This window comes from Lepeophtheirus salmonis, chromosome 12 (assembly GCF_016086655.4).
Source record: "Lepeophtheirus salmonis chromosome 12, UVic_Lsal_1.4, whole genome shotgun sequence".
In the NCBI taxonomy this organism is placed as follows: Eukaryota; Metazoa; Arthropoda; class Copepoda; order Siphonostomatoida; family Caligidae; genus Lepeophtheirus; species Lepeophtheirus salmonis.
The window spans coordinates 1,663,744-1,680,472 of record NC_052142.2 but is presented as its reverse complement, the minus strand read 5'-3'; the positions used below and the strand labels follow the sequence as shown (position 1 = coordinate 1,680,472).

The following is a 16,729-nucleotide window of genomic DNA, read 5'->3' as shown; positions in this document are numbered from 1 at the left end:
ATTAAAGGAGCTCAAAACCTTGAACTAAATTTTCCAATTTCAATTATCTAACTCGTGATAGCAAGAGTAATAATATAAGTAGTATTAATATCAAGATATTAAATTGAGATAATTTGCTCATGAAACCGTCAGTTACAAACGCGAATTTGTTAAACACAAAAGTACACCTATCGTTCATTGTGATTTTAAGTGTGATGTCTAACATAAATGTACCGAAAAGGTAACCTTTGACGGAGAATCGCATCAAGGATATTATGATAATGAAATGGAACATTGAATTATTATACGTTGGAGAATTATTATGAAGATAGTTGAATGATCTAATGAATCAATTAAGTATTATTATAATTATTTACATAATCTATTACATTTTTAGGTATTTAAATTTGGCTATTGGAACTGTAGTCTACGATGATGGATTAGTATTTTGTCATTATGGACGTTGACAGTTGAAATAGGTATCTAATCTTTAAAATAGAAGCAGTAATTTATAATCAATCTTTAATATTACTACATTTAGAGCTTATGGAGTCAATCAGCTACTTCATAGTAAATATCCATGTTTCATTTAATGATCATATTCGGGACAAGAAACTTCTGTCAGACGGGACTTTTTGGTACATTTATGTCTTACATACCACTGCAAACCCCTTTCAGAATCAAAGTTAAAAATAGGAGTGTTTTTGTATTTAAAAAACTCGCTATCGTGATTGATGGTTTCAGGTGCCTATTCTCTCAATTTGGTATATCCCTTGTCTTTCTCTATTCCCTCCTGACATTTCGTTTTTGAAAGGTTCAAGATGAATATCTTAGCATAACTTTTCAACGATAGTTACACTTGGGATTAGCAGCAATCTCTCTTTCTATGCTTTAATGGTTACCTGGATTGGATTCATTTTTTTTTTCTTTTCCCTTCCTTCTTAAACGATTTTATTAAAACTTTTAAAAAAATTCACATGATTGCATAAATTTAACATTTAATCAATAAAATATGTCCACACGTTAACAACGTTCCCGAAAACGTCCCCCTGCTGTTTTGACCGTACTACTGGTTAAAGTCCAGAATGCCCTCCTTACCCCAGCTCTCAAGGATATTGTGTTCTCTGGGGACCTTCATTGAAAACCCATTTAACATTACTCCAGATAAAATAGTATAATGGGTTCAATTCCAGTAAGTTAGGAGGGCAAGAAAACGGGTGGACGTACATCACATTCTCAGAATCAAGAAAATCAAGTATTATTTTGCTTGAGTGACTGGGTGCCCCGTCAGGATTCAAACTTTGTTGAATAAACATTATTTCTGAGAAAAGTGGATCATTCTTCAAAATATCTTTTTCTTTTAGATTGCATCATTGTTTTCACCCATAACATTAATATGATCATTAACTAAATTGAAGTGTTTGGCGTTATATACAATTATTTTAAATGACCTGAATTCTAAAAAAAATATTCACTTCAGGAATTATAGTTTTTTTATATTTTAGAAGTAATCAGGACAAACACATACAAACTACGGGAAAATGTTCTTATTTGCACGTGCCAGTGAATATGCATCCGCATGCCAGCAGTGGCACGTGTGCCATAGGTTTCTGATCCCTGCCTTACATATTAATGAAATTAGGACAAGACAAAATATGACCATATTAAGGACAACCCATCACTACAGTCATGGATTGCTGTCGAGTATGTATTTTCCTCTAATACAATAAATATATCCTATCCTTAAATGCTTAATGGATCTTGGATAACACTTCTTTACTCCGATACTCCATTTACTTGGTAAGGGAGAAGCTTTTTTTGTGTAAAGTTCTATGAACTTAACAAAATTTGAATGATTCTCGAAATGGTTACATAATTACTAAAATTGGAATTATTTATACGACTTGTATACACTTCCAAATTCTTCCTGCGAATTCGGTTTTTATACTTTAAACTTATTCAAAACTTTGATCCCATGATCACAAAAAGCTGGAAGAATTTTCTGAACTCAATATATTTTTATATTAATTATCAGAGATTAAAGAATATATAATCAATTTCCTTACCCTTTAAAAGCTATCATATAAATATGAAATATCAATGAATTTTGAAATAAAATAATATTAATGAATTTTGAAATAAAATAATATTAATGAATTTTGAAATAAAATAATATTAATGAATTTTGAAATAAAATAATATTAATGAATTTTGAAATAAAATAATATTAATGAATTTTGAAATAAAATAATATTAATGAATTTTGAAATAAAATAATATTAATGAATTTTGAAATAAAATAATATTAATGAATTTTTTGAAATAAAATAATATTAATGAATTTTGAAATAAAATAATATTAATTCTTTTAACATGCATTTTTATTTTATACAAATTTGATAGATGAATGAATTTTGGACTTGTAGGTACAATGAGAATGTGTCTTTGAATCAGCATAATTCTAAAATTTGTTTGGAAATATATGTAATAAGCGGATTATAAGGAAACCATTTTTTTATTGTACATAAACTAAGGAAAATTATAAGATATTAAATTACCATAAGACATATTTTTTACTAATGCAGTAAACAATTTAGTTTATAATTTAATCAAACTCTGGTGAATATAAATTTAAATAACGTGCTTAGAATTTTGTTGGTCTTGGCGATTACAATGGAAGTTATTTTTAGTGTTTTTCATAATATTGTGTCCGTTTCATGGCAATCGTAATATAGCAATTAGAAGAAATAATTTATATTATTTAAATTTTTTACGATATAGCAATTAACCCTTGAATTATGAATGATATCAACGAAAGTTATTTAATGAAAAAAATGTCAATGACTTGAAATTCGATAGATAAACAGTTTGTTGATCCATAAAATCAACTCTCCCATGCCTTTGCTCAGAGGATTACTGTTATAGTACAAAACACCAATGATCCACGCTGTGTCGTTTTCTTCTTATTTTAACATTTGGCAAGCTATTCATCCTTGATAAACACAAAGTAAGATAAATGGTTATAACTAAACAGCATTGATAGACTCGAAGTCAGATTGAACATTTGCGTGTGCTTATGGAAGAAGCTTAGTAACACTGAGGATTAGTTAAGGAGTTATATGTATTAGTTCTCGTTCGACTCAGATTTGAATTAAGGATATACATCGGAATAATTCTTCCTATATAAGGAGTTGCATTTGTCCTTCCTTCCTTCCCAACTCTGTCAGGGCTGCTCAAAGCTAATTTAATATAACGTCATGACAGATAAGCTACTCTCCTCCAAAACATTCTTCAAATTGTGGAGGATACCGCTCAGTTACTAATATAGTGAGCACACTATCGCTTCCTCATATCAAATTATTTTGTGCATAACTATAACTTTGTGGATCCATTAACTGGACCTCATATTCAGACAATAAAGTCTTTCTTGAGTCATTCCTAGGGTATACCTAGACGGTTAGGAGTAATGAATACCTCTAGAGAGATTTTTTAGATATATCTCAAGGAGTATCTGTGGAGACAGTTTCTTAAGGATATTTGTTCTTTTTATAGAATTCCTGAAGACATGATGAGTCAATATCTGATCTGAGGTTCTTTCATATTTTTCCTTTGTTTTTTTTTTAAATTCTCGAATAAAATAACTGAAAAAGTTGAGATCCTTCTCTTCATCCGTTAAATATTCTTAAGTTCGCGTTCCTTCGCGTTCCTTCGCGTGACGTACTGAAGTTATTTCCTTATGATGAAAAGGTTGCGAGAATTTAGTTTAATCTTTCCTCTGTGGCTGTCTCCAATTTGTAGATAGAAAGAGAAAGGATGACGTGCGGGTAAGCTTATACAGGATAGATACCCTCTGATTGATCCAAGCTTTTGATCCCAATCGTGGAATTGCAAAATGCATGTGACAAGACTGATTCACTGGGGTCCATTGATGACTCTGTTGATTATAACTTGGGTTTCTTTTGCTACTCTCTACTCAAGTTTCGTGCTTAGCTCTTCCCAATCCATTTTTCAAGTTGGGATTGTGTTATGTAATTATAGAAATAGTTGATCTGACGGATCTCTTGACCTTTCTCTTTCAGTTTATATGACTTGTGCTGCTCTCACCATTTACCATTTCATTTCTGCAATCTATCTGGGACCAGGATATCTTTGTGAGGGTTGGAAGCCGGTAGGAATAGATTTCTGTGAATTTCCTTAAATAGTAAATAAATGGGAAATGCGACTCATTCTCTCTTTTTCAGAAGGATGAGCAAGACTCCCAATTTCTGCAATATTGTTCACTTTGTAGGGGCTACAAGGCACCTAGAGCACATCATTGTAGAAAATGTCAAAGATGCGTACTCAAAATGGATCACCACTGTCCATGGATTAATAATTGTGTTGGACATATCAATCATGGACATTTTATCTCATTTTTGTTCTTTGCAATAATTGGTTCTGCAAGTGCATCCTACATTTTGTCCTTTTTCTTATATTACAGCATAAATAGAGTAATTCCATTTTCTACTAAGAGTCAATTAATTAATCAGATTTCCTATTATTGTGAATATTGTCATAAAAATGGAAAACCTTGAATACCTAATATGCTATCATTTTGGCATGCACCAAATTTATTAATCTAAAATAGTTAAGATTAAGTTGATTTTCAGACATGGTATGATTATTATGACATAGTTACTGAGCCAATTCTATCTCTGTCAATTTGGTCCTTGTTGTTTCTTATGCTCGCACTAGGTTTATCAATTGGTGTTGTGCTTGCTGTCGGTGCCTTGTTTATTATTCAGCTAAGAGCTATTATACGTAATCGGACTGGTATTGAAGATTGGATAATAGAGAAAGCGCTGTATAGACTCAAGGATAAAAGTGAAATGTTTATTCATCCATATTTCTTAGTAAGGAAACTTGATAATTATGTCTAGGTACCGTTTTGATTTATATTTGTAGGGTTACTGGAATAATTTTAAGGAAGTAATTAGCTTTTCATGTAAACCTGCATCGAATGGAATCGACTGGCCTATAAGAGCGGGCTCTGGAAATTATGACCTAACATCAGAGCAGCTTCACCAGAAAGCGGAAAAACGACTAAGAATGCGAGAGTATATTGTTACTCGTTCATATAGTGGCTACATGTGTCCGTTAATTAGCCAAGGTCTCAAGGTAGCATTGCATCCTCCTTTGACCGGTGAGCCTAGAATAGTTTCGAATAAAGGAGACGTAGTTAAAGTATCGCGTTGGAAAAAGTATTATTATTTATTGAAATTGTCAGTCAAGTTTATTTCAAATACAATGTCCATTTTTAGATATTGGTTGTACGGCGATAAAATTATGCTCAACTCCGAACGTAGGGTACGTGGGTGGTTTCCTAGAAAATGTGCTGTGGAAATGAGTGAAAGTTTTAAAAGTATAACAGGAGATAACTGGACTAAAAAGATAATTTAGTTGGGCACGCAGTTTGGAAATTATGGGTACAATTGCCAGTATTACAATTATTTGTGATTTTTAGTTAATTATTTTATACTTTTGGAAGTGGGGAAGGGCAGTGTTAGTTGTCACAAACTCTATATTTAGGATATATACTTATTATAGGACCTATTCCATAAAATAAACTTTATACTAGTAAATACCTGAAGTATTCTATAAAATTGCCTAACCAAGTTCCACCTATGTTAACTGTCATCAATGAAACCCCATTTTTCAAAATATATTTTCACTACTGGATCTGTTTTGTAATAAACAGATTCATAATGACATTAATGAGTTTATGTTCTTCTAAGAACATAGCTTAGTTCCTAATCTTACAATATGTTGGATTACTTTGTTTTAAAATATTGCAAAATTCTACATTATTTTCAAATCATATGTTGAAATGACGTAGGTTATCACAAAAGGAAAGGGATATCTTGTCGCTTTTTTATTCTTCTTAACGAAGTATGAGTACGAACAAAATTAAGCAATCTATAATTACTTTAAGTTTTACTTTATTATTTCTCTATGATTTTTTAAATATTTTGAAGTATCGATATAATGGTGAGATTAGTTTTTATATTGATATTAGATCGACCTCTCTTAATCGGAAATATTTTATAGGATCTTAAGGTGATAAATGAATTTGAAGTAATAGTGGATGAAAAATAAATGCAAATATGCTAATCGTCTTAACATAAGTTATTCTCAGGATGATAATGATTTCTCTTTGAATTTTTATGACAATCTACATTGTTTATGATGTTGGTTTTCATATTCTAGACAAGAGTTTGAAGCATCAGTGAGTTAAATTTCGGTCCTATAAAAATTCTTACAGGATCCTGAGCATTTACTATATATGTCTAGAAAGAGCATAAAAATATCCTGGAAAAACTTTTTGTGAGAACTTATTATTTAAAATTAACTTTTTTTGCAAGATGTAGGCTCTACACATATGAAGTTTGACGATCAACGCTTTGTTTTTTAGTATTGTAAAAATTAAAAAAATCACATGAACTTCATTTTCTTTTCTACTTGTTCAATTATTAAATTCACTCGTCAATTTTTTAGCACTAAAACGCTGAGTTTATTTTTTAATTCATAATCAATGTGTGTATGGCAATATTCTTCAATGACAGTTATTATTTTCTAATTAGGTTCATGAAATACATTTCTTCAAAGTTATATCAATTTGTTTCTTTATGAAATAGGTCGAACTTGTCCTTTTGGTATGGACACGTGTTTTGAAGCTTTTTTTTTCTAAGAGTACTAAAAAATATGTCCATATTCACGTGTAAAAAAATTGTAATTGGTGATCTAAAAAAGATTTTTTTATTTTTCAAGGCTGTTATTATTCTTGAAAAAAGAAATTTTACCCTATTTTTTGTATTTCGATCCATGATTTAGAAGTCAAAAACACCTACAAGGCCGTCTTTCGAACCCCACTCTATAATTTGATGACATCGTACATGGTTTAGTTACTTTTTCAACTTTGTTTATATTTACTGAACAATCTGACTTATAAAGAAATTTGGCTTTTGATCAATAAATGTGGACTTCTATTAATCTAAATATACTAAAGTAAATTCTTATCAAATTGTCAGGAAGTTGGGTATCGAGTCGAAACATAAATCTCCTCAAGTTCTCTTTTTAAACTTTTTGAGTAGCGAGTCTCCCTGGGTATAAAATATTATTTTTTGATAAAATTTAGATTCATATAAGTTACTGTTTTTTCAAGATGAACAAAAAAGATCAAAGTTCATAAAAAGATTCTTGTACTGAATCAGTTCTGAGATCCCCATTCCAATAAAAATAATTTTCTACCATTTTTAGCAATGATTCAAAGTGATTTTAAAAACTTTACCTGTACAACCCGTGGGTCGGGATGTATTATAGCATATTAGAAGAAGTCCTTGATGCTTAGAAACTCGGCGGGGGTGGAGTTTATACTAACTTGGTACTCAGCATTTCACCTACACAACCTGTAGGGGTATATTTTTGGATATTACTAGAGGTCCTTGATGCTCAAGGAAGCGCCGTGGGGAATTTAACCGGCCTTAAGGCCCAACACTTAGCGTGTTGAACCCATGGACTGAGGTGTATTATAGCTAGGGATGAACATCAAGCGAGTGTGAGTAAAAAGCCAGGGCGAGACATATGGTACTATTGATTAAAGTTACGGTTTTGGATGATAGAATGTCACTTGAAGCTGGTATAGAAATGAGAATCTTCTATATTTCAAATTACACTAGAAGACTGAATTTAAAAAGTACTTGAAATTTTCAAATTCAGGAATGCCTTATTTACTTCGTGAAAATCATGAAAAACATATTAACGAATATCATAAAATTCGCTAATATGATATGTCGTACAATAAGTAGTCAAAAACTAATGAGTATCACTTATACCCGCAGCAGTAGATTACTATTAAATTTATAAATTAATGTATAACGTATATTTGTGTTATTAAGTTAAAGAAGTATGGTAAAGTAAAAAACACAACTAAAAAAAGATGAATTATAAAGAAAAATATTAATAGTAGTTATACACAGAAAGTGAAGCAAATTAATAATACCAAACGATATGAAATTGAAGTTATTAACAAAAAATATTACTAATGGATTCAACAAATTATTAGGGACAAATGCAAAGTATAAATATTCAAAATATAATGTGATATTTTTATACTGAAAAAAAATATACTAATTAAGAATACTTCATATCATACTTCCAATTCCGGTGTCAGGAAAAAATATCAAGGGAAAAAATGTTAATGAAGAAATGGCAGGAGAAAAAAAAGTGTGTAAGTGGAAAAAATGGCAAGAGAGTCGTTGGAGAGTGCGAAGAAAACTGTAAAGCTCAGTAAAGATGGAGCAATATAAAATTGCGATAGATTGAAGCCCTTTAGGTAGCTATGTAATGCAGCCTGTTTCATTCTCTTTGGACAAGAAAGAAGGCATATAAAGAGACGAAGACCGTCTTCTATTGCAATTTCAGATTGATCCAACTATCCTTGCGAAGGAGACTCCAAGGTTGTAACATGGAAGAGATCAATTCATGATGAGTAGGGAATTTCATTATTTGAAATATAATTTGTATTTACTTTATTTGAATTTCTACGAAGCACGGTATTATATAGAAATATTAATTATTACAAAGTATGACATCTTTATCGTTACATTGAAATAGTGAACATTATTCATTAGTATACATGAATAAATATACTTATTAGCATAATAGAATCTCCGGAGGACCCTGAGAAGAACTACGGTGGTTCCAAAATGAACCATATAAGGATTGAGGCCTCTCCCAATACTCTAGGATAATACAGTAATTGTGGACTGTATAACTTACTAATAAATAAATACGGGTTAAAGAAAAGGTAGTGTTAATCGACAAATATTTTTATTTTGAATGACTAGTTGATATTTAAATCATAACAAAAAACCACTCTCATTAGGATGGGTAGACCGAAGAACAAAACCTCCCTCTTTCTGTAGACAATACTGTACCACTTGTAGAGGGAAAATTGTAGTCAATCCCATTCCACTTTTCGGAAGAACATAATAGAAAAATCCTCTATCTTTTTTGGAGGGAAAACTATTTGTATGATGCAATTTGAGATTTGATTGCATTGTCGGATATGCGATTGAGTCAGATTCCAAAAGCAATGTCGATAAAAGAGAGGCACATAATCGTAAGGAGTCTATAATTGTATCAGTGAATAGAGGATGAGAAATCTTTCTATTCCTCACTTGGGCTTACAGTAGATTATTCTGCTTTTTATGGAACTCATTAGTTCTTATAGCAATATACGATTACTTTAGCAGATTTGGAGGAATTCATGTATTTTTGAGCATAGAGGCAATGATTCACGAGGTCAGAAGTCACTATCACAGACCTTGATAGGAAGGAGCATCTGCACAATGAGCAATCCTTTCATTAAAGAAGATTATATCTTCAGAGTGAGGTACACAGAGACGAGATCCCCTGAACAGAACTTAAAGAAATGATCAGAAGGCGTTTGGCTAGCATATGGAAAATATGAACTCCTAGGAATAATGGATGGATGAAGATTCAATTAATTGCAATCCAGGGAGAGGGGTTGTTTTTTAAAGGTAATTGACTGATAAAATTAAATATCTTAATTATTGCACTAAGGTAAATGGCAAACAATAGTCTTCATTAGAGGAAGATGTTGAACAAGAAGTATTAATAAATAATGAGGAAAAAAGATATAACGATGTCATTCAAGCCATTGTTGGTTAATCCGTGGCAAACGGAGAAGATGTTGCTTAGAATCTTCTGGACTTTGAAAAAGCGTTCGATACAGTTGAGCATTCCTTCATTATTAACGAGTTAACGGGTATGAATTTCCCTCACGTGTTTTGTGCGGCTATGAAAAACTTGGGAAATAAATCAGAATCAATCATTGATATTAAAAAGTGTCCGACAGTCAGGCTACAGCACGGTGTGAGATATAGGGATCCTATAAGTCCGATGCTTTCTCTTTTACTACAAAAAATGTTGGATGCCGAGATTAGATGTGCAAATATTGGAAGGGAAAAAGTAACGTACCTGTTTTATGCAGATGATGGAACTGTCATTCTTATTGGTTACAATATGGACTCCAAAGCGTTGGGGGTGGGAGAAGTGTTGGAAATATTCGGAGAAAGATCTGCTGTAAGAGTGAATACATCTAAACCTCTGATGAGTACGAATATGACAACGATTCCTCAAAATCTATTACTTCAATGTTGTGGAAGAAGCATAAATCCTGCAAAATACTATCTCAATCAAAAACGATAATGTAAAGAACGTAAGGAAGATAGATAGCATTATTAGCAAATCTATTGATGAAATTTTAAAACATTGACTCACCCCTGTAAAGAGAATAAAAGGTTGGAATCAAGTGGTCATTTCAAGAGTAACCCACATCATAAGATGTACACCATATTATGACACAATTGGCCGTACTTGGAGGAATAAAGGAATTGATTTTGTTCGGTTCCCAAAAAAAATTGGGACGAGTCGTTTGTTCACTCCCAAGAAAAAATGGAGGCTTGGGAATGCTTGACTAAAAATTAAAGTGTCCTTTTATTATCTTGGAGGAGGAGGGCCGCACATGCAAGGTTCCCGTGGAAGAGGGACATACTAGAAGATGAAGGTAAAAAGTATCCAGATCGTTTAAAGTTGTCACCGATGAGAGAAATGAATAGGTTTCTGCTTGAATCACGAAGAACATACTTTCTAACTATAGTCTTAGGGGCCCAATCGAAAGAAATGAGGTAATTACAATATATCTACCTGAAAAAGTAGAGAATAATTTTGGGTTAGTGACAGAGGAAGATGCATGAAATGCAAGAGGGGTTCATCCTCTATTGGTGATGCTGAAGAATCAACTCCAGCAATACTCATTCAATCCAAAAAGGAAAAAAGATGAGGACCCCTTCAAAGTGGCCACATCGACTATTAGGGACATCACTTGGCAAGACCACACAGACAAATTTAAAGCTGCTAGTGAAGCAAAAAGAATACTTAGTAATTGTTACTGTAGTCATCCTGATCTACCCACCTTTTATAACGTTTATTCAAATTGGCCACCTGTTTGGCTTACATTTTAGTATTAAAAATACATTAACCCTACGGTTGCAGAGGAGCTACATGACAGTCATAAACCACCACCAAACTTAGACATACCTTTACAGAGCCCACTAAGTATAATAACAAACAAAGTATCATCCCTTGAGTTGTGTGGATAATGAAGGTTCTTGATTTTCAATGAAGCAGTAGCGGTGACTAATGACCCACCTTTTCGACTACCAGTTCACTTGCATAATCCGTGGGCTGAGGTGTTATACTATATATTAGAAGGGGTCTTTAATAAGCAGGATAGCGGTGGCAATTGGCTTTGATCCTCCTTGGGTACCAGCTGTCCACTTGCACAACCTGATGGCCGAGGTGTATTTTGCCAAATAGAATGGAGTCTCTCGTGACAATTTCTTTGATTGTGTGAGTGCACTGACGTGCTCGCTCCGAACACTACCCTTCCCAAGTCCACAATAACATGGTACCTTCCCAGAATATAGTTGACAATGATCATCTCCACTCCTTAACTAACATTTCAATCGTAAGACACTTCACCACGTGTAACTGGCCTTAACTGAATCTGTATATAAGTATTAAACTCGTCAATGAAACTTTTTTTGATAACGAAGACAAAAATCTGGCAAAAATTATGACGTAGTCGAGACGAAATTCTGACAGAGGCTTATGAAAACGAATCTCCGACGAAGATAAAATGAAATAAAAGACAACTAGTACGAAACAATGACCATATTTGACGAAGATAATATTATGACCCTGACAAAACTCTTACAAAAACTTTTACTTATGATTACAAACACAACAAAATTAACACTATAACTAATAGTTCGTACAACATGCCCCTATGGTCTTACAACAAACTCATAACAAAAAACTTTCTTTAAAGCGTTTAAAATTGAATTAATAATTAAATTTCTGAGTAGCCCGGAGTAGGTTCATAACCCACCGACAAATCATTGTTATTGGCAAAGGAGACTCTATTTACTTTCTCTTCCCAGTGGTTGTGCAATATACCAGTGGGGCACGTAGTGTGCTCATAACCCAATGTTAATTAACTGTTCTTTTTTATTTGATCTCTAGAGTATAACTAAAATTTTTACTTAAATGATTCATTCGACTTCATACTTTGTTTTTTAAAGGTGGTCAGCATCCAGAATGGAGGGCAAAGGCTTAGAAACGTTCAAGAGTATTAACTATAAGTTGTAAAATAGTATTTGTTGAAGCTACAAAATTCCAAATCTGTTAAATTTTATTCCCTTATGAATTATTCATGAATCCATGGGATAAATATTAATTTTTTTACAGATATTCTCATTCTTTGCACCAATGTACCTTTTTCTTTGTATTTGTATTTATAACAGGCGAATATTTACGCATTTAATTCCTTTGAATGAATTCATTGAAGGCTTAGATCTTTTATAATATTAATATTATTAGTAGTTATGTAATGGGTCTGCATCAGATACATCATGCAGCATTTAAGTAACTAGGCACTATATACCTCTTCAACGTCTTTCTTTTTTTTGGAAGGGAAGTATAATCTAAAGAAAAAGTAACGAATATAACTGTTACAGGCTAATGTGGAAAATCGAGCATTTGGAAAAATACCCGGGGTATGTAACTTCATTTACATTGTGAGGTTAAATGATTGTGGGTAATTCGATTATTAAACAATTCATTGGTAAGCAATTAGATAATTAAGCATTTGATTGTAAGCAATTAGGAGGACTGCTTCTTTAATCTAATTTTTTTCAAAAATGTACATCAATATTTTTATTAATATTATGGCAGAATCATATTTAGATTAGAAAAATTGTAATACTGGATGTCCTGTTTATAAATTTTTATTAATCGGTTCAGAATGATAAAATAATGTAATTATGAATTTCTCTAAAGAATGGGCAGCTTTTTATGAATAGGATGGACTAAAATACCTTTGTTAGACTCTAATAGTACTGTAGACATTATTCGCCAACACTCTAACAAGAAAACTTTATTTAGGAATTTGGGTGATCCAGTGGAGTTGGAAAATATTGATATTCGGGATAACTTTCTAACACTTAATAGTAACTGTTTCCAATACTGGAGGATTTATCTCCCCTTGCGTAGATTGTCGAACTTACACCTTCCTCTGGTGCCATGGCTTCTAAAAATTGACAGGTAATTACTGAATCGTTGGATGCAATATAAACCTCCAGGACATGTAGTAATGCTTTGAACCTTCCTCCTGCGTTGGATAAAATAATTGTTGGAGGGGTATTTATGATGGGATAGAGTTTACATCCCAGTTCCAGATATCTGCTGGCATAATAAAGATTCTTAATACCGTCCTAAGACTATGGTCGAATATATATAATAATGTTATACACGCCTTTTTTGACCGCATTACGTTGATGTAGTTTAGGATTTTATATTATCAACCAAATTTTGCAATGACTCTTTTTCTGTTTGGTATTCTTACTCACCAGTAGAGTCGTTCAGAAGAAAAAAAACCATTAATTCTCCTTTTAGAAACTGTAAAGGTTTTATATCTCAAAGTATTAAAGAGTTTAAAGGGATTGATGGTATGGATATCAGAGCTATTTTAATCTACGCTGGTACAAGATATTACTGTATGGTACTTTTTGGAATTATGTTTCGGATCTCATAAAATATTATCCATCTCCTTCAAAAAGATATCAAACGACTTTTAGATAACATCATGAATACTTACAATAGACACTGTAAGTTTGACAAGTACTTTTTCTCACTATGTGGCCTTTTAACTATAACTGAATAATTGCTTATGTTAAGTACTATGTTTTCTGATTTCTATTGAGTTTTTTTTTATATCTATAAGATTTTTGAGGTCTAATGAGAAAATTAATTTGAAACTATAACGTTTATTCATGTTTCATTTTACAAATGTGTACATATTTTAATTTTTTTAGTGTGTGTGTGTGTGCATGTGTGAATAAATAAAGACCTTGTGGGGAAAAAAATAAAACAGAAAAGGATTCTATCCGAAGATAAAGTTGCCTCATCATAAACACAGTTCAAGATGTGATTGAAGTGAATTTTACACTGATGATGTGATTAAGTACTTCAAAGAATTGTAAAGATGCCAGGACTGTATATTATCTATTAAGTGTAAAAAGTGAGTATTGAACAATGCCAGCTTTGCCGATTATATTCGCGTTGACCCTCCAGAATGCATACTATTATCTGTTCGGGAAACTGAGAACCCCTTTCCAGAGAAAGAAATTGTAGATACATTAGAAAGTGCGGCGAAAATGGTAAATCTACGGGCTTTCCAGGCTTTGGTTTTGAAATATATAAACTTTATGCTGATGAACTTGCACTTATTCTAAAAGAACTATTTGAGTGGATACTGATGACGGATTCCTTTCCATCATATATGAACGATGGTTTACTTATTAGAATACCCAAAAAAGGACATTATATAAGGTTTTTTAAGAATTAGAGGCCAATCACCCTTCTAAACCCTTTGTACAAAGTATTTTCCCATATAATTGTGGAAAGACTTAATTAGACAGTGCTAGATGCAGTACATAACTCCCAGTGACGATCTATAGCTAGTCAGAGAATGGAAGGCATTGTTGCAAACTTACAGACTGCTTTTGATAATTTTGCAAATTGTACTATATTGACCATTGACATTGAAAAAGCTTTTGACTGTGTCTCGCATACGCACATTATAAGAACACTGAATTGCAAAAGATTAGGAGAATTCATGATAAGATCTGTTGCAACAATGTTTGTAAACTCCAATACAAGTTATGGTTCAGGACACATATTAAGATCTTTCCAGGTAGAACTTGGATAATATCATGGAGATGCTATTGCAGCAATTCTTCTTATAGCTCCTGTTGATCCCTCATTGTTACAAATGAGGGATAACGAAGTATATAAAAAGAGAAATTTTTTAGCTCATGTAACTTGCTTCGACGTGATATATTTCTGGTCGAGCAACAGCAGAAAGTTTGAGCACAACTCTTTTTATCATATTTGCACACTTCTCATTATAGAGAGTTTGGATAGATCTTTTTTTGAAAAAACATCCGGATATATGAATCTGAGTGCAATCGTAGTTCCGTTAAATTCATATGTGTTTATGACAGTGGGATATCCATGATATTCGGGGATCTCATCTACGTAGAAAGGGTTCTTGTGTCTGACCCGATCGATTGTATCGCATTTAAAGGAAGTATCAGTCATTGTGCAGATGCTCTTTAAGATCTATATCTGTTAGTTAATATCCAAATCTGTTACTTTGGTTCAAATACACATCCGTCGTTCTAGATATTATAAGTTGTATGGAATCGTTTTATACTTGAATAAAAACTAATAATATGTTTAATCAAGATTAATAATACTGGAAAGAAATGTTTAGTGGGGAACAAAGGGACTTATCCTCCTTCCTCTGCACCTCTTCCATTGAAATTCCTTCGAAGTCTACTCTATTTGGCCTCCTAATAGTCCTAAAAAACTCTTTCATTGATTTGAGTCCTTAAGTGTCATTGATGTACAAAACAAACAGACAACTCATTTCTATGACACCAAGCTTGTAATGTTTCTGCAGTTCCAGACATTTCATCCTAGCTTTCGATTCAATTATTACTTGTGAGTCTCTTCTACTATTGGAAAAGTAGAAGACAATACTAGAACATAAATTTAATGTGGTCCTCTTTTATAGACATCTTTATCAGCTAAGCCACAAAACATATTCCACTCTCCTATTACCTACACATATGCATGAATGCATGGGAACTCTTGCGTGATAAATATGTTAATAAATTATCGGCAATATTATAACTTTAGTATTCTTATATGGGAAAATATGAATTCGGTTTAACATATTTCAAAAGTTAGTGACTCGGGATTCATTATCTAAATTACTAAATCACTTGTCATCATGTTTAATTATCACTCGATCGTAAGGATTTAGGATCTCCACATCAATATTTAATACATTTATTATGGATTACATTAAATGCTTACGATGTAACAATATATATATATGTATAAGAACAATTATTTCAATATTCATTAACACTAAATAAGGATTATGTTTCTTGACAATTGTAAATCATATCAATATTACATTAACAATTAAAATTATTTTCTTACTTACCAATTGTAAACAATGGTGTAATGTAAATACGTAATTATTTATGTGCTTCATTGATTTAAGTTTATATTTTGTCTTAATTGTTTAGTCTTATAATATATTTGATAATAGATTATTTTACTAAAGTTAACATTTAAGATCTGGAGGATTTTACGTATAGACAAGGTATTAACAAGGTCAGAAGTCACTATCACCTACCTTGGAGTGAAGCAGTATATGTGCAATTTCCGATCCTTCCGTTAAAGAAGATGAGATCCATCGAGTGAGGTATACAGAAGAGAAATCCTTAGAACAGAAAATGAAGTTGAAGAGATAATCAGAAGACGTGTGGATAGTTTATCCAAATTGAAAAATATGATCTCCGTGGGACAGGAAAGATATGTGGATGCATATCCATTTATCCAAATGCATCCAATGAAATATCATTTAAATGACCATGAATGAAATTTCTTTAAGCGTAGTTCCAACTATTGTCTTCCCTCTCCCTTTCTCCTTCTTCGAGTAAATAGATTTAAAAGTACTCCAGTCATCAATCATTTACCTTGATGA

The 16,729-nt window shown here is 32.2% G+C and overlaps 1 protein-coding gene and 1 long non-coding RNA gene across 28 annotated transcripts in view; one reads left to right on the top strand and one right to left on the bottom strand.

The window, feature by feature from the left end:
* Positions 1-3,768: 3,768 nt before the first annotated feature.
* The window catches only part of LOC121127300 (palmitoyltransferase ZDHHC6), a 52,475-nt gene continuing 39,514 nt past the window's right edge, over positions 3,769-16,729 (top strand). For 9 of the 27 annotated variants that reach the window (XR_011782385.1, XR_011782386.1, XR_005867752.2 and 6 more), the window contains exons 1-6: positions 3,769-4,007; positions 4,059-4,147; positions 4,221-4,469; positions 4,629-4,871; positions 4,924-5,219; positions 5,280-5,444. Coding sequence is in view for 9 of the 27 variants with exons in the window: in XM_071891907.1 (XP_071748008.1) it covers positions 3,872-4,007; positions 4,059-4,147; positions 4,221-4,469; positions 4,629-4,871; positions 4,924-5,219; positions 5,280-5,418 (1,152 nt within the window). In the remaining 18 variants the exon portion in view is untranslated. Of the gene's footprint in view, positions 4,008-4,058; positions 4,148-4,220; positions 4,470-4,628; positions 4,872-4,923; positions 5,220-5,279; positions 7,015-13,050; positions 16,687-16,729 lie in introns of those variants that run through there. The other 18 variants (XR_011782384.1, XR_005867744.2, XR_011782383.1 and 15 more) reach the window with 18 other exon arrangements.
* On the bottom strand, positions 4,924-13,056 carry LOC121127303 (uncharacterized). Its single transcript, XR_011782394.1, has 2 exons — positions 10,324-13,056; positions 4,924-10,219 (listed from the first exon to the last, which is right to left on the bottom strand). It is a non-coding gene; the product is annotated as an uncharacterized lncRNA (long non-coding RNA).